Here is a 26,130-nt window from a genome sequence, read left to right on the forward strand (position 1 = left end):
TATGATATACAAAATATAAAACAGATAGAGCAAGCATTTTTATTTATAATTACTGAATCTATTGTTTCTAAAGTTGTGTTTTTGTTATTCTTACAGCAAACAAGACTTTGAGTCTGCAGATGCAGTAAGTCCAAAAATCATTAAAATTAAATAGATAACAAAGTACAATGTGATTGTGATACCAATAATATCCTTTTATTTAGTGTGTTTATTAGACTGGAAACACAGGTTAGAAAAATAATGTTTATATCTTTGTAATGACTGCAAATATGATAATTACAAAGAATAGTTTTATGACTGTCACTAGAATTTAAGTTGTCATTGTTGAATGTACAATTAAAATTTACCTGATCACAAAATTGTATTTAGAAGACATAAATCTATACAGTAAAAATCAATTCCTTCTAATATGCTTGAAATAATGTGTGACATCAACTTGAAGTGAAAAACCTTTAAGTATCAATTTCATTACATTGTAATTATGTAACAATTATTTTAAGTTAATAAGCAATCAAACAGAGTTTATTTTAACACAATAAAAAGAAAACTCACCTCTTGTGCATTATTTTTTAATTTTATCATTATTTCCAGTATTAATCACTATTCTCCCTCCATTCACGAAAGTAATTCTATATATCTTAAACTGACTTATAAAAGCATGCTTTTTTAAGCTTCTCTCTTAAATTTAGTTGAAGCTTACAAATGTTGCTGTGGCAACACTGCAATCTCTCGAAAGTCACCATAGCCTAAAGCAAATTTTCTTTGAATCCTATAATATCTATAAATTTATATGGCAGTTTTCATAATTTAAAAATTAAGCTTCTCAAATATATATAACACCCAACAAAACTTAGTTTTGGAGGATACAGTGATGCTATTTTCAGTGGAATTTGAATTTTTGTATCATTGTTATTATCTCCATCATCATTATTATTTGCTTTTATTAGATGGAATCTGGCTATATATCATGCATGGCCTTGAACTTATTATGTAACACAAGCTAGCCTTGCTTCTCTTGCCTCAGACACTTGGGTCCTGAGAATATTAGCATATACAACCACAAGCATAATAAGTAATCATTTTGTTTCAAATGACTTTTCCTTACCCCTTTGGTTTTGGGGTTCAAAGCCAGGACCTTATAATACATGCAAGCACTGTATCACTGAGCCCTAGCCTTAAAGTGATCTTCTTTTTTTTTTTTTTTTTTTTTTTTTTTTGATTTTTCGAGACAGGGTTTCTCCGTAGCTTTTGGTTCCTGTCCTGGAACTTGTGTGATCTTTTAAAGCAGAAATGGAATCTTTGGCTGGTTGCCCAAATCTTTTCTCTAACAATCTCTGGAATTTAGTATTATGTTGATGTATGTGTAATATAACTGAGTATTTAAAAGTGAGAATTGGTAAAGCTGTGAATGGTATTCATAGGAACTATTCTTTAAAAGGTAATTTAATCCTCTGCTATCCTTCTAAATATGCTTTTTATACAAAAACCTATGAACCAAAGCCCATAAGATTAAAATATTGATGCTTTCAATGGATAAATTCCATTTTCTTACAGTCAGAAGACATTGAGTCATTGATTCCTAAAGGACTGTCAGAGTTTACAAAACAGCAAATTCGTTATATTCTGCAGGTAAGATGGGATCACAATGTCCAACTTTGCTAATAAAATCTTATTATATTTTATTTTGTCATGTTTGGTTGTCATATCTAAGAAGTCTGTCCTTTTCTAATGTGAGACAGAAAGGAAGTAGTTCCAGAAAGGAGCAGAAGTCTGGAGAACTGAGAGAAGTAGATGGAGGGGAAAGTATAATCAAGATACATTCTGTGAGGAAAAAAATCCATTTTCAGTTAAAAAAAGAAACTTCAGATCAATTTATACAAATAACTTTTTAAAAAATTCTTAATAAACTTAAAGTTTCGGTGTGTGTGTTTATGTGTGTGTGTGTTTATGTGTGTGTGTGTTTATGTGTGTGTGTTTATGTGTGTGTGTTTATGTGTGTGTGTGTGTTTATGTGTGTGTGTGTTTATGTGTGTGTGTGTGTGTGTGTGTGTGTGTGTGTGTGTGTGTGTGTGTGTTTTAAGAGATCAATTCTAGGAAACTGCGACCAAGCATGATTCTCATAAAAATCGTCTCAAGTAAAAACTGTGTTCCACAAGAGTTGACTATAGTTTAATTAGATAGGATCACATTAGAGCTTAGTCTGATCACCATGACTAGGATGTCTGGCGCTCAGGAAATAAATATAGAAATATTATTATTTTCTGTAAATTGTTCTTATCCACTCTTCCATGGCTTAGTACCACCTGATTCCAAAGCATGGTCTTTTCCTTTTCTTCCCTGCACCCATTTCACACTCTAAGTCCCTCCCCTCCTCCAATTCCACGTTCTGGCAGTGAAAGATGCAAAAACATGGCCTTAACTTTCCTGGGTTGTGGAAGGATTGAATCCAAATGGAGCAGGAAATGCTCCTGTAATGAAGGGGAATCCATAAATCAAGATAGAAGCTAAGGAAATAAGACTAAAAGTAGCATGAATTAAGAAAATTTAAAAAAAATGCTATCCAGAAGAAAAGGAACCATTATATATATCTTATGGGAAAGCAAATTAATCCAGACACTATAGAAATCACTGTGTTGGGTCTAAAAAAAACTAAAACTAAAACTGCCGTCGTAGCTATGGTTTCTATTACTGTGAGAAGGGTTTATTTTACCTTATACTTCCGGTTGTCTGTCAGTGTGGGAAGTCAGGGCAGGTGCTAAAGAAGAGGCCTTGCAGGAATGCTGCTATTGGCTTAATTCTCTGATCTGCTCAGTCTACTTTCTTATACAACTCAGGATCACCTTCCCAAGGGTGACACTACCCACAGAGACCTGGGCCCTCTCACATCAATCATCAATCAAAGCAATATCCCACAGACATTCACTCTGCTTCGATATCAAATACATGGTATTTTAGAATTCCATTTTGATTTGCTATTATTTTGGGGATGCATATTTTTCAGTGGTTTCTCTATCAAGTTCTATAGTGAGAGACTTAATCCAGTGTGTGGATTTGAACATTTTCCCAGTTTTAGAAAATTGTAGAAAGCTTTGGGGTTTTTATGTCTCTTTATTCTTATATTTATAATATTATTCTGAAACATTTCTTCTCCTTTCATAAACAACATATTAGTATTATAATTTTGTTTCAGCTATCAAACATAAATAAGAAAGCTCAACATAATTATAGCCTGTCATGTTTACCCATATTATTTTTCCTTCTTAATGTCCAACATTTCTTGACTTAGAATTTTATTCTATTTAGAAAAATTCTTTTAGCTAGTCTTTAAAAGTAGGTCTAATAGTGACTTATTATTTCCATTTTCCTAGGCCTGAAAATATCATGATTTCATTTCTACATTTGAAAAGAAGCTCTATTTCATTGGATATAAAATTTATAGTTGATATTTTTATTCTTTTAGCATTTGAAAAAATATTGTATCGGTTTTTCCTTTCTCTGTGATTTCTAGGAGAATTCTGCTATTCTTTTTATCTGGTTTTCCTAGTAGCTAAGGTTACTCTTGTGCTTTTCAAATTCTCTCTCTCTCTCTCTCTCTCTCTCTCTCTCTCTCTCTCTCTCTCTCTCTCTCTCTCTCTCTCTCTCCATTCCTGGATTAATGTATGGAAGAGTCTGACTCCTCCTTTCCCAATTCTAACAGTTCTTGTTATCTTTTTATTGGCATCTATTGACTGATTTTCCTTATCAACTTCAGACTTCTCTTTTGTCTTTCAGTGTTTAGTGAGTCTAGTCTAGATGGAAACCTGAACATTTTGTTACTGTGTTATGAAACTCTGAGTCTTATTCAGATATTTTATTTTAGAAGGTCAGCTCCTACAGTAAAGGATCAGAGGAAGTAAGACAGTTTTTATTACTGCCAATTGGAAGTCAGCATTCTTATAATTGGCATGTCCACATATGGTAGGATGGAAGGCTTAATGGTATTAAGAATACAAGAGAGCTTGGAGTATCATTTTTGTGATGTTAGGATGAAAGTTTCAACTCTGTACTCTGCTTTTCCTGACATGAACCTAGTAAATAGTGTTGGTGTATTGCTTTAAATCTTAATCATGGCAGACATATGGGCTCATTTATCAACCTCTTATCCTTAGATGAGATAACAGTCACAGTTTCCCCAATCCTACCCGATGTGGTGTTTGGTTGGAGTCAAATTGTTATTGTCTAAAGTTTCTTTCCTTGTTTGTTTTTTTCACATTGCTAATTTTTTCTTTCATTGTCATAGCTAGAGACAAAGTTTTTCATCACCTTGAGCCTTTAATATATATATATATATATATATATATATATATATATATATATATATTGGTTTTTCAAGACAGGCTTTCTCTGTGGCTTTGGAGCCTGTCCTGGAACTAGCTCTGTAGACCAGGCTGGTCTCGAACTCACAGAGATCCGCCTGCCTCTGCCTCCCGAGTGCTGGGATTAAAGGCGTGCGCCACCATCGTTTATGTATCTATGATTTTTCAGTCACAATAAGAACATCAGGAAAATATATTTCACTTCCCTCTTTGCAGAAGCTGAAGTTTTCCCTTAAAACTTTCACATTAATTTTGGTATATGGTATCTATCTAAAAACTTGTCCATTTCTTTTACATTTTCCAATTTTGTGGAGTACAGGCTTTTGTAGTAAGACCTAATGATTATCTGAATTTTTTCAGTGTCTGTTGTTATGTCCCCCTTTTGATTTCTGATTTTGTTAATTTGGGTATTCTCTCTCCACCTTTTGATTAGTTTGGATAGGGGTTTGTCAATCTTGTTGATTTTCTCAAAGAACCTGCTCTTTGTTTCATTGATTCTTTGAATTGTTTTCTGTGTTTCTGCTTTGTTGAGTTCAGCTCTCAGTTTAATTATTTCCAGTCTTCTACTCCTCCTGGGTGAGTTTGCTTCTTTTTTTCTAGAGCTTTCAGGTGTGTTGTTAAGTCTCTAATGTGAGCTTTCTCCATTTTCTTTATGTGGGCACTTAGTGCTATGAACTTTCCTCTTAGCACTGATTTCATAGTGTCCCATAGGTTTGGGTATGTTGTGTCTTCATTTTTGTTGAATTCAAGGAAGGCTTTAATTTATTTCTTTATTTCTTCCTTGACACAGGGGTGGTTCAGTAGTTGACTGTTCAGTTTCCATGAGGGTAGTATTGTTATTAAATTCTAACATGGTGATCTGATAAGACAAAGGTGGTTACTCCAAGTTTGTTGTATCTGTGGATGTTTGCTTTGTTACTGAGTATGTGATCAATTTTCGAGAAGGTTCATGAGGTGCTGAGAAGGTATATTCTTTCCTGTTTGGGTGGAATGTACTATAGATTTCTGTTAAGTCCATTTGATTAATTACACCTGTTAGTGCTCTTATTTCTCTGTTAAGTTTCTGTCTGGTTGATCTGTCCATTGGCGAGAGAGGAGTGTTGAAATCTCCTACTATTAGTGTGTGGGGTTTGATGTGTGATTTGAGTTTTAGTAATGTTTCTTTTACATATGTGGGTGCTTTTATATTAGGGACATATATATTCAGGATTGAGACTTCAATAAGCAAATAAGACTAATTTATTGTAAGAGTTTTCTCTCATGCAAAGTCCAAGGCCTTCCCCACTATATCCAGGTTGAGCAAGGGTGTTTTGCACTCTCTTAAGATAGGAGGGAGGCAGGGAAAGGGTTGTAGAAGGAGTGGAGGGAGAGGAGGAAGTGGGAATTTGTATTGGTATTTTTTTAAAGTAATAAAATTTAAAAAGTGAGAACAAAAGAGTTGTCTTTCTTTGAAATGAGTCAGTTCCATCTATATTTCAACACTAAAGTTTATTAGTATTTTGTGAACATGTTATGTTAAAAACATTGACAAAGGCATAGAACTTTGCATGTATTTCCACAATTTCAGGATTTATTGATTAATAATAAATTCATACGTTATGTCAGTAAGTTGACTGTACATCAACAATTACCCCTGATGGCCATTGGAAATGGCAAGTTCTTTTATTCAAGTCTTACTAATATTAACACTCATCTTATGCATTTTATGTTACACAATGACAAATAGGATAAAGAATTGCTAAGAATTATTAAATTAATAACCATTAAAGAGACTACAGGATTCAAAGAAGTTTTCATAAAAGCTTGAACAGTACACTCATATAAATGCAATAGGAGCCATTGGAGGTAGTTAGGTAAGACATTTAGGAACCCTATCCTGAAGGAATTTTGCAAGACAAAAATCTCTTCGAGACAAACTTGGTCCAAGGGTAGTCCACATGTGGTCAACTCATCTAATGTCAATTCTAGTTAGCCATGGCAGGAAGGTAGGGCCATCATGAACTGCAGTTCTGGAGTCAGAGCTGAAAATTTCTCACTTGTTGATTTCATGATACATGTACCACAAGATCTGATGATAATAAAATAAGTCTCCACACATCAGTGTTAGGGTTATCTCCTTTTATAAGAATGTTGCATCATTTATTTGTCTGGTGTATATGATAAACTTTTTGGAATTGTTTTTTGCTTTATATGGTTTTGAAATGCCCATATTCCCGTGTGGTCTTCATTTAATTTTACTACATGAGTTCAGAGAAGATAAGAGTCAAATTGCCTAAACAGATTATTTTTTAGTCTGTGTCCCATGGTTCTTACTGTGTTATTCATTTCCAATAAATAAAACAGGAAGTCATTCTGCCTTGGGATTTGTATTCAAAACTCAGCATTTTGTTCTTAGTTCTGTTCCTTCGTCTGTCTCAACAGCCCTGTGTGATTTTTGAGGGGCTGGGCAGATGAATCACTCTTTGCCCTAGTGGAGAACCAGGTTTGATGTCTCAGCACTCACACAAAGTTAACGTCCAGTAACTCCACCTTCAAGACATGTGATGCCCTCTTCTTGCCTGCCTAGGCATCAGGCCCTCATGAGATGCCTATCCATACATACAGGCAAAACACTCCAACACATGAAATAAAATGAAGACACCTTTGAAAGAAGTAGCAAATGGCTTCTGGGGCAGGGGATGGAAATAGAATCACTCGGTGCAGGGTACCGCCTGAAAACACCAATTGCAATAGCTTAGAGCAGAGCACACTGTACTCCACATAATACTTTCTTCTTCCCACCGCAGGCAGAACCCATGCCCTTTACAGCATACTTAGGCAAGTTCATTTTGTGGCTTGAAAATTAAGTGTCTCTTCTCTAAACATTTAAGCAAAGAATGAAAAGAAAAGCAAAATTCGATAATAAAATTGTGCTGTGTGAAGGAGATGATGCTTTGTTCACACAAAAGAAAAAAGAAAAAAATGTCTTCCAAAGGCATAGTTGAAATCTTTTGAGGAATACTGCTTGGCCTGCTTAAGAGCATTATTCAGAAAGTTCTTTTTGTTTCTGAGAGTGCAGGGGAATGGGAGGGATTACAACGAGAGTATATGGGGGGGGGTGAAGGGTGGAAAAGCAAGGAAAAAGGTGATGTAATTGTATTTTAATTAAAACTATGTGTAAGATTCTGGGTATGTTGGCACAGGCCTTTAATCCCAGAATTTGGGAAGCAGAAGCTGGTGGATCTTTGGGAATTCAAGACCAGCCTGCTCTATCTAGAAAGCAAGCTCCAAGACAGTCAGGGCTACATAGTGAGCAACTTTCTCATAAAAAAAATGTATTAAAAATATCATTTCTTTTTTCCTTTTTTTCAAGACAGGATTTCTTTGTAGCTTTGTAGCCTGTCCTGGAACTTGCTCTGTAGATCAGGATGGCCGCGAACTCACAGAGACTCTGCCTCCCGAGTGCTGGGATTAAAGGCATGTACCACCACCTCCTGGCTAAAAATAAAGACTTTTAAGTGTTTTGTAGGACCAGAAAAAAAAGTATGTTTGCTTGTGTTGCCTATTTTGAAACATTAGCAAAATAAACCATTAACTGCTTTCTTCCCACAGATGAGGGGTATGTCTGATAAGTCACTGAGACTAGTGTTGTCCACATTTAGCAACATACGGGAAGAACTCGGACATCTTCAAAATGACTTGACAGTAAGATTTGTTTCGAGATTTCTTTCCAAAATGTTTCTGATTCTTAGCTTTCTAACAGAAATCAAAACATTCAATATACTTTTTAAATGTATTACAACATTACAATATTACACCTACCTAGGCACAAATTATTTGTGAAATAGCTAATTAGCATTAAAAGATGACAAAAGAACTTCCCCACGGGTGCATGAATATATATTGACATGCACCAATCTTTTAATTTACCACTAAAATAATTTAGTGCTTAAAGCCAGAGTTGCCTACAAAATTAAAACAACCATAGTCATTTAATAAAAATTCCCTTCTTTACTGTAATAATAAAGCATACTTTGAATTTCTCTTTAAATAAAACAACTTGAAAACCCCTTCCTGCCAATACTTAACCTTTCATATTTTCTTATTTTAATTGTACTTTTGGTGCCATCAGGTAGAACATTCTGAATGCTCTCTTCACAGTGAAAAACACCTTGAGGACTTTGGAGCACTTTTTTCCTAATTTTCTGGTTTGTTTCTGCATCCTCATGAGTGTAGTTGAACATTAATTTGAAAATTGTCCACCTGCTGGGATTAAGAAGTCTTTGTAGATTGAAGTAAGACATAAAAATGATTGAGCACTTTCTGCTTCATTGCACTTAACAGTAGCCAATCCATCAAAACAGCCCTTCTAATACATGTTTTCAAAGCTTGGGTTTTTCTATCTTAGCTTTTGCTTGACTTTGAAGAATTCTACTTTTTTAAGCAGTTACAGATGAAACAAGTGTTTATTTAAATTTTGCAACATAAACAAGCCTTTGCCTGTTAACAGTTTTATATAACTCTGAGTCCTAATAAGTAATTTATGCCTTTAGTCTCTGGAAAATGACAAGATGAGACTTGAGAAGGACTTGGCATTCAAAGAAAATCAAATAAAAGAGTATGAAGAACTCTTGGCATCGGTGAGAGCAAATAATCGCCAACAGCAAGTAAGTTGATGTCTTTTGTAGTTGATACTCTAGATTGATAGCTTTCCATATGCACAATTACTGGCATACTGAAGTTCTAAGATACAGTTCAGAGAGTCTTAGTGTAATGGAACACTTTGTTCACCTAAGAATTGAACAGCTTTGCATATTTTTTGTGTGTTTTTGTTTTTTTTTTGGGGGGGGCGGGTTTGAGACAAAGTTTCTCTGTCACTTTGGTGTCTGTCCTGGAACTAGCTCTTGTAGACCAGGCTGGCCTCGAACTCACAGAGATCTCCCTGCCTCTACCTTCCGAGTGCTGGGATTAAAGGCATTCAACACCACCGCCCGGCTAGCTTTGCATATTTTCAACAACTGAATGTCCTCTCAAACACACACACACACACACACACACACACACACACACACACACAAAACAAAACCTGGCAACGTTATGTGTTATATAGTATATGTAGCACACAGTTCTCTGTACTTTGGAGCAACATGATTTGTCACTGAAAGTCGATGTTGACTCATTCTTTTAATCTAATGCTATGTTAATGGAAAAAGAAGCTTTGTAGATCTTGTTTGTTTGCTGAATAAACAAGGGAATGAACTCTATGCACTTTTATACTTGACTGTGCAGAGATAAATCTAACCAAACTCTAATGATGCCCAAGAGTTTGTTCTCTCTTTTTTTTTCTCATGGCTTTCCCAAAGATTTTATAAAGTTGATATTTTTTTTTTTACCACGATCAAGGGCATGATTTTTTTTTAGTGACTATTAGTATACTATGATGTGGTCAGACTATCGTGAATATAATAATAAATTGGGACACTGAAAATTTTATGTAAATGTTTCTTTTTATTCAAGTTAGGCAAATGAGATTAGGGACAATCTTAATGTTTAATATGATGCTTAAAATATCATCTAATCTAAAGGCAAGAGTCTCAAAAGATTCAGTTTGAAACATTTGCTTTATTTTTCTCAATGAATCACTTAAAAGGCCATTTCAACTTTAAAATCAAAATGCATTTTCTTATGGACTTGTGTCTTCTTTGCAGCAAGGACTTCAAGACTCAAGCTCAAAATGTCAGACATTGGAAGAAAATAACCTTTCTCTTCGACATACACTATCAGACATGGAATACAGACTAAAAGAACTAGAGTATTGTAAACGTAATTTAGAGCAAGAGAATAAAAACCTTAGAATACAGGTACTAATCTTTATAGTATTGTCCTACTTAACTAATTATAAAGCTATCATTGTTAACAGAATATACAAACTTTACCTTGTGAAGTACATTGACTCCTTTCTGTTGACCTTAAATGAAAGTTTTATCATGCTGACACTTGAACTTTGTCAAATAATCTCTCAAGGTCATTTTTATTATTTCAATGTCTTATTTAATCACACAGTATTCATGTAATAATCAATACTGAAGCCTAATATATATTTCCTTCTTAACAATCCAATTACAGACAGTTATTTTGGTTTTGTACAGGTGTCTGAGACTTGCACAGGCCCAATACTACAGGCTAAAATGGATGAGATTGGCAACCATTATATGGAGATGGTAAAAAACTTAAGAATTGAGAAAGACAGAGAAATCAGCAAGCTAAGGGTATGTTGATCCTATATTGAATAAATATACATGTCTATAGAAACTTTTTTCAACAAAAGTGATGCTTGGACCTTGAGAGGTAACTGAGATGTTTAATCATGGGGAGCAGAGTTTGGGTCTGATCACAATGTAACAAGCCAGTCAGCCTTCAGATGCCTGTAACTACAGCTCTCCAAGATCTAGCTCCCTCCTCTGACCTCCTTACACATGCATGAAAAGAAAAATTTTATTAAAGAAAATGATTTTTATCACCGTCAGCACCACTCCCCCACCCTATTACCATTAAAAAGAAAAATAAATATGATTGTTTTAATTTTAAATCTACAAAGAAAAATATGTAAGTTAAAGATTTTTTTTATTTATTTTTACTTAAAGATTTCCACCTCCTCCCCTCCTCCCATTTCCCTCTCCCTCCCCCCTCCCCCTTCCCCTCCCTCTCCAGTCCAAAGAGCAGTCAGGGTTCCCTGCCCTGTGGGAAGTCCAAGGTCCTCCCCCTCCATTCAGGTCTAGGAAGGTGAGCATCCCACAAAGACTAGGCTCCCATAAAGCCAGTACATGCAGTAGGATCAAAACGTAGTGCTATTGTCCTTGGCTTCTCAGTCAGTCCTCCTTGTCCGATATGTTCAGATAGTCCTGTTTGATCACATGCTCCATCAGTCCCAGTCCAGCTTCCTTTGCTGAGCTCCCATTAGATCAGCCCCACCGTCTCAGTGGGTGGGTGCACCCCTCGTGGTCCTGACTTCCTTGCTCATGTCCTCCCTCCTTCTGCTCCTCATTTGGACCTTGGGAGCTCAGTCCAGTGCTCCAATGTGGGTCTCTGTCTCTATCTCCATCCATCGCCAGACGAAGGTTCTATGGTGATATGCAAGATATTCATCAGTATGGCTATAGGATAGGGTCATTTCAGGCTCCCTCTCCTCAGCTGCCCAAGGAACTAACTGGGGACATCTCCATGGACACCTGGGAACCTCTCTAGAGTCAAGTCTCTTGCTAACCCTAAAATGGCTCCCTTAATTAAGATATATACTTCCCTGCTCCCATATCCACCCTTCCTCCATCCCAACCGTCCCATTCCCCCAAGCTCTCCCCATTCCCCCTTCCCATTTTTTTCTCCCCATTTCCCCTTACCCCCACCCCACCCCCAAGTTTCCAATTTTTGCCTAGCAATCTTGTCTCCTTCCAGTATCCAGGAGGATAACTATATGTTTTTCTTTGGGTTCACCTTCTTATTTAGCTTCTCTAGGATCACGGATTATAGGTTCAAGGTTTTCTAAAACCTTTTCTTAAAATTATATTTCTGAATATTAAAAAGCAATGAAATTTCTAAGTGCTATCTTAAGTTAATTATTTTCTACTGTAGGTTAATTTTTCTTCTCAGATGTTAAAAAGATTTTAATTTCATTACCTTGATTTTTATTAATTTTTAACAATTTATGTTTAGGATATGGGTGGAGGACCCTTCATAAAATTGCATGTTTACTCAGAAAAGAGTAATATTTAAAATTATACAGCTAAGAGCCATAGTTTATCAGAGTGATTATAAATATTTTAGTTAACTTTTTTAATTAAATAAATACACACCAGCCAGTCACATGCCTTTAATTCCAGAACTCAGGAGGCAAAGGCAGGCAGATCTCTGTGAGTTCTTGAGATCAGCCTGGTCTACAAGAGCTAGTTCCAGGACAGGCTCCAAAGCTACAGAGAAACCCTGTCTCAAAAAAAACAAAATAAAAATAATAATAATTATACCATTTCCCCCTTTTCATTCCTCCCTCCAATCGCTTCTATATATATACCCATCCTTTGCTTTCTCTAGATAGCCTGGCCTCTTTTACTTTAAAATGTTACTATTACATATTTTTTACAAATGCCTAAATACATAAATACAACCTGCTCAGCCCATTTAATGTTATTTGTATGTATATAATTTTAAAGTTAAGCATTCGGTATTGAATAGCCAATTAAGGAATTCATCCCTAAGGAAACTTATTTCTCCCACTCTCTGCATTCTGTAGTTGCCTACAATTCTTTGGCTATGGGTTCAGCCTAGTGAGATCTTCCCTTTCTGTGTTAGCATGTCTATTGGGGTTATACTTCTTCATGTCTTTTTTAGGCAGCCATATTGTTGAGGCACCATGGGTGAAATTTCCCAGTCATTTCTAGAAGGTCAATCTCACAGCAGATTTATAGGTTCTCTGGCTTTTAGAATCTTCCTGCCCCTACCCCCCCCCATTCCTTTCATGATGCTCCCTGAGACTTAGGTTCAGGAATTGTGTTTTAGATATATCAATTGAGGCTGGACACCTCGTGATCATTCGCTCTCTGTATTATATTTGATTTCGTCCATCTATAATTTACATCAAAATTAGAACATTTGCAAGAATATAGTATGTTGCCTTATAATTCCATGCTGAATTGATTTAACTAACCCTTAATTTATTGTGTTCTAAATGTAGTCAGATGCATTTGAATATTTTAATGAACAAAATGGCCAATGATTTTTCTCATCTTATATCAATGAAGTTTTTTTCTAAAATAAATTAAATGGAACTTAATTTGTTAATATATCTACTGATCATTCTGAAATTTCTTCCACTGGTTTCCTCTTTTCCAACCTAATGTTATTACTAGCACTTTAACCAAGCAGCTTCTATTTCCATATATGTGGAACTGAGAAAGACAAAATTTGTAATTTGTATTTGAGCTTCCTTTCTTTTGAGTTGCAGCCAATATTATGTTATTCTGGATTCCTTCTGGGATTCATTTTAACTCTTTTGAAAATAATGCTTATCTCTCTGGGATTCTGTGAGAATTCATTTAAGACATGCATCACGAATCATTTTGTGAACTGAAAGTTACAGCGTAACATTAAGATTGAAGGTGCCTTAATTAGTGTTTGAAGAAATCTGAAATGCCTATTTTCTTAGCTTTATTTTATTGCTCTGGCCTAAAGCAATTGCTTGTACTTTAATTGTAAATATCAAACACAAATTTTTAAAATGAGAAGTTTCTAACTGATATTTCAGATTATATTTTATATCAACAAAATTTGCTCCACATTTATGGAAATTGATACATTATTTTTCATTTGATGACGTGGCATAACTATACTTCACTGGAATTATATGTTTTTTTAAAATTCATTATAATAAAATTCCTATTTCTAAATCCTTAGTCTCAATTAAACCAGTACCAAAAAGATGTTTCCAAAAGAGAAGGAAGTTGCAGTGACTTCCAGTTCAAGCTTCATGAACTAACAAGCTTGCTAGAAGAAAAGGATTCTCTTATAAAGCGTCAATCAGAGGTAAGAAGAAGAGGAAAATACATGGTGGAGAAGAATGGTACAATAGGTTCTGTAGAATAAATACTTTCCATAGATTAAGAAAGGAGACATTAAACTGCAGGGATGGTTCATTTGTGAAAGACTAGACACTTAGAACATCAAGGAAAGGACACCTTACGAAGACATACTTTACTACACATGAGAGGACATATGTGAATAGTAAGATTTCCACTTGAGAAATAACTCAACTGAAAGAAAAAAATTGAAGTTAGAGGAAAAAGACTGGTGTTGTACTTTTACTATTTCTAAGATATTTAATTTATATTTCATTAGCAGTGAAATTACTCAAAGCCCGTGATCTCACTCCTAGGTCATGAACTAATCTTTCATTAAGGTACTATATTATATCAGCAGCAAGTAGCCCCAAATCTGTCATACAATAAGTACTAAAGGAACTATTAAAAACAATGGGCTAATATTTTATTGCTGTTATTTAAAAATGTCACTTGCAGTTTTCTGTTTGGACTCTGCATCTACTTCCTTATTGAAATTTCATCATCATCATCATCATCATCATCATCATCATCCTCATCATCATCATTAATTAGCCTAACTTTAAACTGTTCAAAACAAAAGCAATCACATTCTCATACTGAGAGAAGCATGTCCAATAAATTGTTGATATCCTACCTCAGTTAGTGGGGTTCTTCAAAGGCATGTATAGCATTTTGGCTACTGTGGATCAAGATTAGTAGGATTAAAACATTTTATATAAAAACAAAGCAGGAGAAGTGGTGGGGGTTATTCTTAGTAATCATATTAGCTCATGTTTATATTTCTATTTAAAGAATCATTGTGTTTTCTTTGTAAGGAACTCTCAAAGTTGAGACAGGAAATATATTCATCCCATAACCAACCCTCCAGTGTTGGAAGGACAACAATCACCACAAAAAAGTAATGTACTTTAAAATGGCATTTGAATGTGTGATGTTATTATAAAATTTAAGTTGTTATTCTCTTAGTTGATGTGTAGATCATTATAAAGAGGTTGATTTTTACTCATAAGCAATTATACTGAAGAATGGATGTTTAGAAAAGTCATTACTACCATAGTTAGGATAATTGTGTATTGTAGCATAATTAATAAAAACACAGAGACAGAAATTGGGGTTCAACCTGAAGGTCAGAAAATCAAACCAGTCAGCCACTGGCTCTTACCTCTACCTCAGTCCAAAAATGGTGGTCCTCCCTCCAGGAATTTCAGATTGAAACTGTGTGTGAGAGCTGTCTCCTCCTGCTTTATATTCCACTCTAGGGATGGAATTAAAGGCATGCACTCCTGTTGCTTGGTTTTTATGGCAAACTAGTGTGACTCCTGGGATTTAATGTGTGTGTCATCATTACCTGGTCTGTAAGGTTAATCAGTGCAGCTGTTTTACTCTCTGAACTTCAGGCAAACTTTATTTATTAAAATATAAATGAAATATAACTACAGTGTATCATTTATAGAATGTTAAGTACTAGAGAAGTAAAAATAAATAATTGGTTTTATGTATGACTATATGTATATGACATTATATGTATCATGGTGCATGTATATATATATATATATATATATATATATATATATATATGAAATCTATATATTCTTTAAATAGATTTCTATTAAATCCCTTTCCCCTTGCAGTTGGCTAGTTTTTATGGTAGAATATTAATTTTATTCCACTAATCTGTCTGCATTTATGTCATTGTCACACTACTATTATTCCTATAGGTCAGTAAACCTAAAGCAGGAATGCTGCTCTTCAAATCATTCTTGCCTACATTATTTTTCCTACTAATGGACTCTTGCTTTTTTATAAGAATGTTAGGTATGTTTGTAGAATTATGTAAAAAATGTATTTGTACCTTGTTAATTCTCATTACATTTCATATATATAATAGTTCTTGTCAACATCTTAAAAATAGTAACTATTCTAATTCACGTGTATGGGAACTTTTAGAGTTAAACTCTATCTTTAATTCATTCTTTCCTCTCCAAATTCTTTATTCTTTTGGTTGGAGTATGTTCAGATCTTATGCATATTGTCACCTTTATTGTGACTTCACATGTTTACCTGCCCTGTTGTTTTGGGAAAATATTTTTTTCTTGATGTTACCAACCACTTCTGATTCCAAAGTCAATTCTTTTTTCTCTTTTTTTCTAAATATATATTTTCTTTGTTTTACAACCCAACCACTGTTTCCTCTCCTGCCTCTCATCCCTAATCCCTCCCCTCATTTCCTCTCTGCTACCCATCTGCCCCTCCCCATCTCATACTCTGTCTCTATTCAGAGGGCAGGGCTCCCATTGTTATCAATGAAATATGGCATACTAAATTGATGAGGCAACCCAGTATGAGTATGAGGGTCCCAAAGCCTGCCAAAAGAGTCAAAGATTGCTCCTGTTCCCACTGTTAGGAACCCCCACAAGAAGACCAAACTACAAAATTGTAATATATACTCAGAGGGTCTAGTTAACTTCCATGGAGGCACCCTGTTTGCCGGTTCAGTCTCAGTGAGCTCCTATTAGCACAGGTAGTTGAATCTGTGGGTTTTCTTGTGGTGTCCTTGACCCCTCTGGCTCCCACAGTCTTTCCTCCCTATCTTCAGCAGGATTTCCCTCTAGTTCTGTCTAATGTTTGACTGCGGCTCTTTGCATCTGTTTCTGTGAGTTGCTACATGAAGCATCTCTAATAATGATTGGGCTAAGCACTAATCTATGAGTGTAGCAGAATATTATTAAGAATCATTTCATTGCTTTTTTCCAGTTGTTTTCGGTTTTATTCTAGGTCTCTGGGTTATATAGCATCTTGTTCCTGGCCCACCAGGTAGTATCATGGATGAGATCACTCTTGTGGCATAGAACTAAACTGGACCAGCCATTGGTTGGCCACTCCCATAATTTTTGAGCCACCTATATCCTAACACATCTTGTAAGCAGGACAATTTGTAGATTGAAATTTATGTGACTGGGTTGGTGTCCCAATCCTTTCACTGGATGTCTTGCCTGGTTACAGGAGATGGCCAGTTCAGGGTCCATATTCCCCACTACTAGGAGTCTAGAAGATATCAAAAGATGGAAAGATCTCCCATGCTCATGGATTAGTAGGATTAGTATAGTAAAAAATGGTGATCTTACCAAAAGCAAGATTGATTTAATGCAATCCCCATAAGAATTTTTACAGACATTGAAAGAAAAATAACTCATTTTATATAGAAAATCAACAAACCAAGGTAGATAAAACAGTCCTGTACAATGAAAGAACTTTTGTAGTTATCACCGTCCCTGATTTCAAGCTCTACTACAAAGCTATAGCAATAAAAGCTGCATGATGTTGGCATAAAAGCAGACAGGTGGATCAATGGAATTGGATGAAAGTTTCAGATGTAAATTCATACACCTATGTACATCTGATATTTGATAAAGAAGCCTAAGTAAAATAATGGAGGAAAGAAAGCAAGCATCTTCAATAAATCATGCTGGACTAAGTGGATGCCATCATATAAAAGAAAGCAAATAAATCCATATCTATCACTCTGCACAAAACTCAAGTCCAAATAGATCAAAGACCTCAACATAAAACCAGATACACTGAATCTGACAGAAGAGAAGGTGGGGAATAGCCCTGAACACGTTGGCAAAAGATACAGATACAAGTTTTTGAACAGAACACCAATAATGCAGGCACTAAAATTGATAATTAATAACTGGGACCTCATGAAACTGAAAAACTTCTATAAGAAAGGACACCATCAATAGGACAAATGGCAGCTTTAGACTGGGAAAAGATTTTCTCCAAGACCACATAGAGGGCTGATATCAAAAATATATAAAGAACTCAAGAAACTAGATACCATCAAACCAAATAATCCAATTAAAAATGAGATACAGTTCTAAACAGAGAATTCTTAGCAGAGGAATCTCAAATGGCTGAGAAACACTTAAGAGATGTACAACATTCTTAGCCATCAGGGAAATGCAAATCAAAACAACTCTGGGATTCCATCTTACACTTGTCAGAATGGCTAAGATTAAAAACACAAGAGACAGCTCATACTGGTGAGGAAGTGAAGCAGGGGGAACACCCCTCCACTGCTGGTGGGAGTGCAAACTAGTAGAGCCACTTTGGAAATCAGTATGTGATTTCTCAGAAAATTGGGAATCGATGTACCTCAAGACCCAGCTATAAAACTCCTAGGCATATAGCTAAACGATGCTCCATCCTACCACAAGGACACTTGCTCAATTATGCATAGCACCATTATTTGTAATAGCCAGAAACTGGAAATAACATCGATGTCCCTCTACCAAAGAATGGATAAAGAAATTGTGATACATTTACACAATGGAGCATTAAAAACAATGAAATTTGAAAGCAAATGAATGGTCCTAGATAAAAATCATCCTAAGTGAGGTAGTGCAGGCCCAGAAAGGCAAACATGATATGTACTCCCTTATGAGTGTATATTAGCTGTAAAGGATAATCACACTGCAATCCACAGACCCAGAGAGACTCAACCACAAGGATTGCTCAAGGGCAGACACATAGATCTCTGTGGGAAGGTGAATACAAGAGATCTTATGGGTGGACTGGGAGTGGTTAGGTATGTGAACATGAAGAATCAGATGGCGGGAGAGAGTACTGAGAGAGACAACAGAAATTGGGGGATATCTTGAGGATGAGCTAGAAACCTAGCACAACGGAAATTCCCAGAAATCTATGAGGTTGAACCTAGCTAAGCAAGCAATTCTTTTCATTTTAAGAGATGCTCTTACTGTGCAGCCCTGGTGTTGTGGTTACTTTTCTGTTGCTGTGAAGAGACAGTGACCAAAGAAAATAATATATATATAAAATGAGTTTACTTGAGGGTTTGCTTAGAGTATCAGAAGGTGAGTCCTTGATCATCAGAGTAGGAAGCATGGTAGGTAAGCAGGATGGCAATGTCACTGGTAGGAAGCATGGTAGGTAGGCAGGATAGCATGGCACTGGAACAGTAGCTGAGAGTTATATCTGGTCCACAATCTCAGTGAAAAGTGTGGGAGAGAGGGAAGGAGAGGAAGAAAGAGGAGGAAAGAGAGAGACGGAGTGAGACGAAAGACTAGACCTGGGATTTTGAAGCCCACCCGCAGTCACACACCTCCTCCAACAAGATCACACCTTCTAATCCTTTCCAAGACAGTTCCACTAATTAGGGACCAAACATTCACATGTATGAACCAATGAGGAACATCCCCATTTAAGCCCCCACACTTGGTTGACCAGGCTAGCCTCCAAACCACAGAAATGCACCTACCTCTGTCTCTCAACTTCTGGGCTTAAAGGTGTACACCACCATGCCCAGTTGCCTTTCAGTTAATGAGACAGTAATTTGTAGTTTTCAAATTATAAATCTTACATTCTTTGTTATGTTCTGTCCTAAGTATTTTTTATGATATTGTCAGTATATTTTCTTTAAAGAAAACGAACAAACAAACAAAAAAGAATCTTATACTATATAAATCTTAAACTTCTTTGCTACATTTATTTTTAAGTATTGGGGTTTTGTTTTCATGTTATTGTTAGTACAATTATTTTCTTTCTTTCTTAAGGGAAAAAACTTCATGTGTATGGTGGTTTGCCTGCATGTGTGTCTGTGTCCTGTTTACATATCTGGGTGAATGGGAGGTCCAGAAGAGGGCATTGGATCTCCCACAACCAGGTTGCAGATGGTTTTAAGCCAGAGTCCTCTGAAAGAGCAGCCAGTGCTCTGAACCTCCGAGCCATCTCTCCAACTCCTAGAATTGTTGTCTTAACTTTATTTTCACATTACTCATTATAAGGGTATAGGATCACAGTTGGTAGTGTGTGTATTCATTTTATATTCCTCAAGGTTAAAGATATAATAGTTTGTTTTTTTACTGAATTCATCAAAATAGTCTTATGAGATCATTCCATTTGCAAATAATTTCTTCATTTTCATTCTAGATACATTTTATTTCCTTTTTAAATTGCCTTGATACCTCCAATACAATGTTAAATAGAAATAAAAAAAGGGAATTTTTTCATTTTACTGTTCTTGGTTAGTGGATGGGTGAAATTTACTCAATACTTTTAAAATATTATGTTAGCTGTGAGTTTTTATTTAATTGAAGATGTTCACTTGTGTTCTTTATAAAGTTCTTTTTCAAGTTATGATAGTGCTAGAAAATTTATATTAGATGATCAAAAGAGTGCATGCATGGTTCTGTAAATAACATATTACATTAAGTGATTTTTAAGACGTTACAATATCATATTGTTTGAATCAAATGCTTTTTTCATGTTACAAAATTATTTTGTATGTTATTAGATTTGATTTGTGCAATTATTTTATATGTTATTAGATTTGATTTACTAACATTTTATTGAGAATTTTTACTTTTGCATTCCCGAATGATATTGATCTGTTTTTTTTTCCCTTTACTCTTGTGATGTATTTCTTGTTATGGTAGCAGGGTACAACTTACTTTAGAAAATGAAATCAAAATTGTGTGTGTGTGTGTGTGTGTGTGTGTGTGTGTGTGTGTGTGTGTGTCTAATCTAAATTTTTGGGAGAAATTCCAAGCATTAATTCTTTAAGTTCTTGATACACCATATTCATTGCAAATATTTGAGGATTGTTTTTTCTTTGTGGGAAGTTAGTTTACTCTTGCTTTGTTTTTTATGGTTTTTCTGTTTGTTCCTGTGAGATTTTTTCTTGGTATTCTCCCAAGAATTTATACATTTAATTTGTGTTATGTAGTTTTTCAACATAGAGATTTTCATAGAACTTCTATGTTATGAGTTTTACTTTTTTCAAAGTCCGTAATAGTGATATTCCCTTTTCCTTATATGATTTTAGTAATTTGAGTTCTTTCCTTTTTCTTGGTCAATCTGTATTAGCATTTTGCTTTTAATTTATAATACTTATTTTTATTGATTAAATGTGTTCTTTAACAATTTCACAAAGGCACACAATGTACTCTATCTATTCTCATTTCCCATTGGCTCTTATTTCCCTCATCTGTCATCTACCCCTCCTCCCTACAAATTCCTTTCCCAGATCCATGGCTTTTTTCTTTCTTCAAAGTCAATAATAGTGACCCTCTATTTTACCTGTGCAATTTTAGCAATTTGAGACCTTTCTCTTTTTCTTGGTCAATCAATGTTAATAATTTAGAAATAATTTTGATTTCAGTGATTTCTGTTTATCTCTAATATAATCTTTATTTTTTGGACTTTTGATACAAGTTTTCTCTGTAGCTTTTGAGCCCATCCTGGAACTTGCTCTTGTAGACCAGGCTGGTCTTGTACTCACAGAGATCCACCTGCCTCCGCCTCCTGAGTGCTGGGATTAAAGGCATGTGCCACCACTGCCTGGTTAAAATTTTATTTTATACTAGGCTGTGTGTGTGCTTACTTTTTAAAAATAGTTTCTAAGATACAAACCTATGTGATTGGGATTGTTCTTTTCTTATAAAAGAGGCAATATAACCAATATTTTTCTTGAGCCTCGCTTTATTAATTGTTTGAAAATATCACTTAACTTACAAATATTTGTGAATTTCTCAAGGTATTCACTTTTATTTCTGATATCACTTCATTTTAACTGGAACATACACTGTTCTTAAAGTTGTTGACTCTTGTTTCATTGTCTAACATTTAGTCTACCAAACAAAAATTCCATATATATATTAAAATACATATTTTAATTCATTGTAGGCAGAAAATACTATTGACATCTTCTAGGCATGGTTGTAAAATGTTATTCAAGCCTATTCCCATGTTCACATACTGTCCATTCTATTATAGAAAGCGGTTACTGAAACCATGTTCATTTCTGCCCAGTTTTAGTTCATGTAGTTTTGAATTCTATTATTAGGTTTATGTATGTGTATTATTTTTGTAATGGCTTTTGAAATTTCCTACAGAATTTCTTTTTTAAATGCATTTATTTATTTTGAATATGGATGCCACGGTACACATGTGTTGATTACGCGACCACTTGTGGGACTTGATTTTCGCGACCACTTGTGGGACTTGATTTTCCTATTCCATCAAGTACATTCTGATGATTGAACTCTGGTCATCAAGCTCAGAAGAAAGCGTTAGCTAATGTTTTGGCCTTCAGTGTAATGCACTCTTGCAAAAGTCTTTAAACTCTCAAAGACTGGTTCCAATAACATATTTCCCCAGACAACTCTACCAACTAGGGACCAGACATTCAAATTTCTGAGATTGTGGCAGACAGTTCATTCAGACCACCACACAGAAGCTTCAGTCCATGGTTGTTTGGTCTCACTGCCTTTGTTTAGCCTATGGTAAGACACAACTTCTTAGCAGTGAACACATGACAGAAGTAGATGTTTATCACATGACAGTCAAGAAGTGAAGAAGATGAGAGGTCTGGCTCTGGTCTCAACATCTTCTGTACCATACCTCCAATGACCTTAGTTACTTTCACTTGACCTCATCTCCTAAAGGTCATGTCACTTCCTAGTAGTGCTACAAATTAGCAACCACATTTGCTTTTCAAAATCATACCTACATTATGGCAGAATTTTCTGCTATATAGTTTATATAATATAATCGGTTTTTCTAAGGATTTTTTAATTTAGAGAATTACTTTTTGTTTGCTTATTTTTAAATAGCACAGCTAGCTGGTTCTTTATATAATTAAGCAATTTACAGTCAGAAAGCATATTAAAAACCCTTATACTTATTGCAAGTATCTACAAGGTGTATTAAAATCTACCATTTTGCTAGATGCTTGCTGTTTATTCAACATTCTTATTGTTCCTTCTTTTTCCATCTTTTATTTAGAATTTTTCATGATTATATATCATCTATGTTATTTGTTTATTATGTGTATTTATTTTCATTACTTTATAATTTTTAATAAATAGCATTATTTAGCCTATCAATCTACCTTCAAACACTATTATACTCTATTATAAGAAGTATATTTTTATCTCTTCTTTATGATCTCTTTTCTATTTTTAGCATATGTACTTTCTCATATACATAATGAAAAAAGTTACTTTTATTAACTACCTTTTAAAACATATTGAGAATAACAAAACAATTATTTTAGATCTCTCTACATCATTGTCTTTTCTGATTCTATTAATTCTTTATCCTGGGTCCAATTTTTATCCAGTATCACATTTCTCTTCCTGCATTTTTGGCTGCTCTTCTAGCAAACAATACAATCGGCTTTTTAAGTTGGAAAGCAATCTTTATCTTGCCTACATTATTCAAAGTGAGAATAGTAACCCTTTATGTGACAGGCATATGTTCCTAATCACACTGCATATCTGACATCCTGGAAAGTATAAACCCTTATATAAACTTTGTCTTTTCTTATTTTATTTTAAAAACAGTTATTATCAATATCAGCATATAATTTTTTCCTTTATTGAGTACAGATGTTTTACCTAGTCGCTTAAAGAATGTATATATCTGAATATTCAGCATCACTAACCTTGTGCTTTAGGAAAATAAAATGGTGATGTGTGGTACCATTGGTTGATCTGGTAATAAAGAAAGCTGAGTTACTGTGAGTAGCATTTATGGCATGGATATATTAGGTAAAACAATAGTTCACATGGAGAAAAAGGTACAAAAGAATAAGATTTATTACCCTACTAATAATGGTGCAATATTTATAATTAAGAATTATTTCATGTTGGAATTTTTTTAAATTCTTTTTTTTAAAAAATATTTATTTATTTATTATGTATACAATATTCTGTCTGTGTGTATGCTTGAAGGTCAGAAGAGGGCGCCAGACCTCTTTACAGATGGTTGTGAGCCACCATGTGGTTGCTGGGAATTGAACTCAGGACCTTTGGAAGAGCAGGCAATGCTCTTAACCACTGAGCCATCTCTCCAGCTCCTCATGTTGAGATTTTTATCTAGTATTTTGAAACATATTTGACAATGAGTATTTGGAACTGTCCTAGTGCTTTTTTTCTATGTATAGAATAGCACTAGAGAGGTCTGCCCCTCAAGATAGGGCAGCGGCATACATTATTCTGTCACTGTATCTTGCTAAGATTTCTGAAACCCATTTGTTTTTTAGTTTTCTATCCTGTAAACATGAACAACTGTCTAAGGAGTGAGCTCATTACTTATGGTTCTTATTTTATTTTTGTCTTTTCTCTGTATCATTATCTTGTGCTAACAATGATCCAACATGGACAGTGACAAAGTTTCTCCCCTTTATTAAACATAAAAATAGTGACAGTTTTTCTTTTATATTTGAGAGGGCATTTCATTTGAAATTAGTAAAAAGTCATTCAGGGATAAATTGATTTAAATAGGGGACTGGAAATAGGAGTGGCTACAAATGACAGTTATTTTGTAATACGTGTACCTGTTTTTCGTGTATAGGTACAGGACACAATATCCAATCCTAGGTCTCCTGTATGATGACTATGAATATATACCACCAGGAAGTGACACACAGACTATCGTGATTGAGAAAACTGAAGATAAATGGACTCATGTAAGTTTATTTGGGCGTTTCTAGGCTGTTTTAATTAATTATATATTTACAGATTTTAAAACTTAGGTAAAGTATCAAATGCAGCAGACAACTTGAAAGGCAATGGAGTATGAATGTCATGTATCAATAGAATTTGTCTTGTATTCTTGAATGTGAATACTTATTAACTTTTATTGCTTTAAAATTTGAAAAGACAGTTGTGTCTGTTTTCTCTCTAGATTGTAAGATCCTCCAGCTTTAAATTCTGGAGTTTAATGTAAGGCTGAATAACCATGCAAATGACATGCATATCTACTTTCTATAAGTCCCTTCAACATGACCAGACAACATAGATATCAACACCATTCTAAGTAATTCAAGCCATTGTTAAGGGGGTGATTATTTTAAAATCTCTTTTTTATAAATAGACGACAGCTATTTTCTTAAGACTTTTACTACTTTCTTTGTTAACCTTTATAATAGTGATTGTTAAAGAGAAAATAGACATTCATTAGCACAGTGGTTCTCTCCAGTGGCATCTACTTCTAAATTCCAGAGCACTTAGTGTCTTTAGACAGTTTCAGTTTTCATTAGTGGTTTACTATATTGGTATCTACTGGGTATAGACCACAGGTGCTCCCATGCCACCTATGGTGTGCAGGATTACTCAGTTACAAAACAATTTTCTATCCCCAAATTTTAAAAGTACTGAACTTCAGCAAACTTGCTAATATTAAAGAACGAGCTCTGGAGTTTTTCTTAATTATATACTTCTACAGTTTTATGTGATATTTAATAGTAAATCATTTTTCATGAGCATAGGAATGTGTAACATTTCTCAGGTACAATGGGCAGAAAGAAGTTTCAGAGTCTCACCTTTCAAACCATACATGATCTTATTTAAAACTGTATGGAAAGGAACTTCTGTGTTATGTTAATATTTACTTTTCAAATGACTTATATACTAAAAACAGACAAAGCAAATCCACTGTTAGTAAACTCAAGAAGTGGTTAATCAGGAAAAGTAGGGCTGATTGCAAGACAGCATAAGAAGGGCATACAGTTTACTAATAATGTTTTGTTTTCTGAGTTGTGTAGTATTGAGTATATTGTGCAATTTAGAAACTGAGGTTTATGATATATGTATTTTTACATTTTTACTGTACTTTGGTAACTATGTAATGACAAACATAGTTACCAGTTTTAAGTCTAAATCATACTTCTCTAATGTTGTTACTAAAATTAAAAGTTGTTAAATGATTCACTAAAATATATATCTTATGGTCAAATAAGCCCAAATACTTCAGTAATAATAAAGTCATCATGATTTTAGTTCTAATGGTCTTTTACACATTATGAAAGCACCAATCTTTTAAGTTACTAGTGCAAGTAAGCCATATTTAGTAAATCTTCAGCAAAAATAAAAATACATGCAAAGTTTAATCTTTCAAAGTCATTTTTCTTAGGTCATTAACTAATTGAGAACTGTTACTATCAAGTGATAAAGAAAATTTGATAACTCAAAAACCAGTTAGCAACAAAAGTGGTCTGCACAGGGCACGTAATTTTCATTTAAGGATAATTCGGTGCTGAAAGTTAAGACTCAGAAACAATTGCTAGACATGTGCCTCAGAGGTGACAATAGAGTGAGGACCTGTGAAATAAAGAGTCTAGTGTAGTAGCCATTTCTGTGTCACCAATGAAATAGTTAAGG

At 34.6% G+C, this 26,130-nt stretch overlaps 1 protein-coding gene across 2 annotated transcripts in view; it reads left to right on the top strand.

Annotated features, from left to right (window-relative positions):
• Pof1b (POF1B actin binding protein) overlaps positions 1–26,130 on the top strand; it is a 70,798-nt gene that overhangs the window by 42,142 nt on the left and 2,526 nt on the right. Inside the window, exons 8-16 of one of the 2 annotated variants that reach the window (XM_075957080.1) lie at positions 97–124; positions 1,555–1,629; positions 7,947–8,039; positions 8,888–9,001; positions 10,043–10,195; positions 10,484–10,603; positions 13,779–13,907; positions 14,758–14,840; positions 24,323–24,437. In XM_075957080.1, coding sequence (XP_075813195.1) covers positions 97–124; positions 1,555–1,629; positions 7,947–8,039; positions 8,888–9,001; positions 10,043–10,195; positions 10,484–10,603; positions 13,779–13,907; positions 14,758–14,840; positions 24,323–24,437 — 910 coding nt within the window. Of the gene's footprint in view, positions 1–96; positions 125–1,554; positions 1,630–7,946; positions 8,040–8,887; positions 9,002–10,042; positions 10,196–10,483; positions 10,604–13,778; positions 13,908–14,757; positions 14,841–24,322; positions 24,462–26,130 lie in introns of those variants that run through there. The other variant, XM_075957079.1, reaches the window with a different exon arrangement.

Source organism: Microtus pennsylvanicus, chromosome X (assembly GCF_037038515.1).
Source record: "Microtus pennsylvanicus isolate mMicPen1 chromosome X, mMicPen1.hap1, whole genome shotgun sequence".
Classification (NCBI taxonomy): Eukaryota; Metazoa; Chordata; class Mammalia; order Rodentia; family Cricetidae; genus Microtus; species Microtus pennsylvanicus.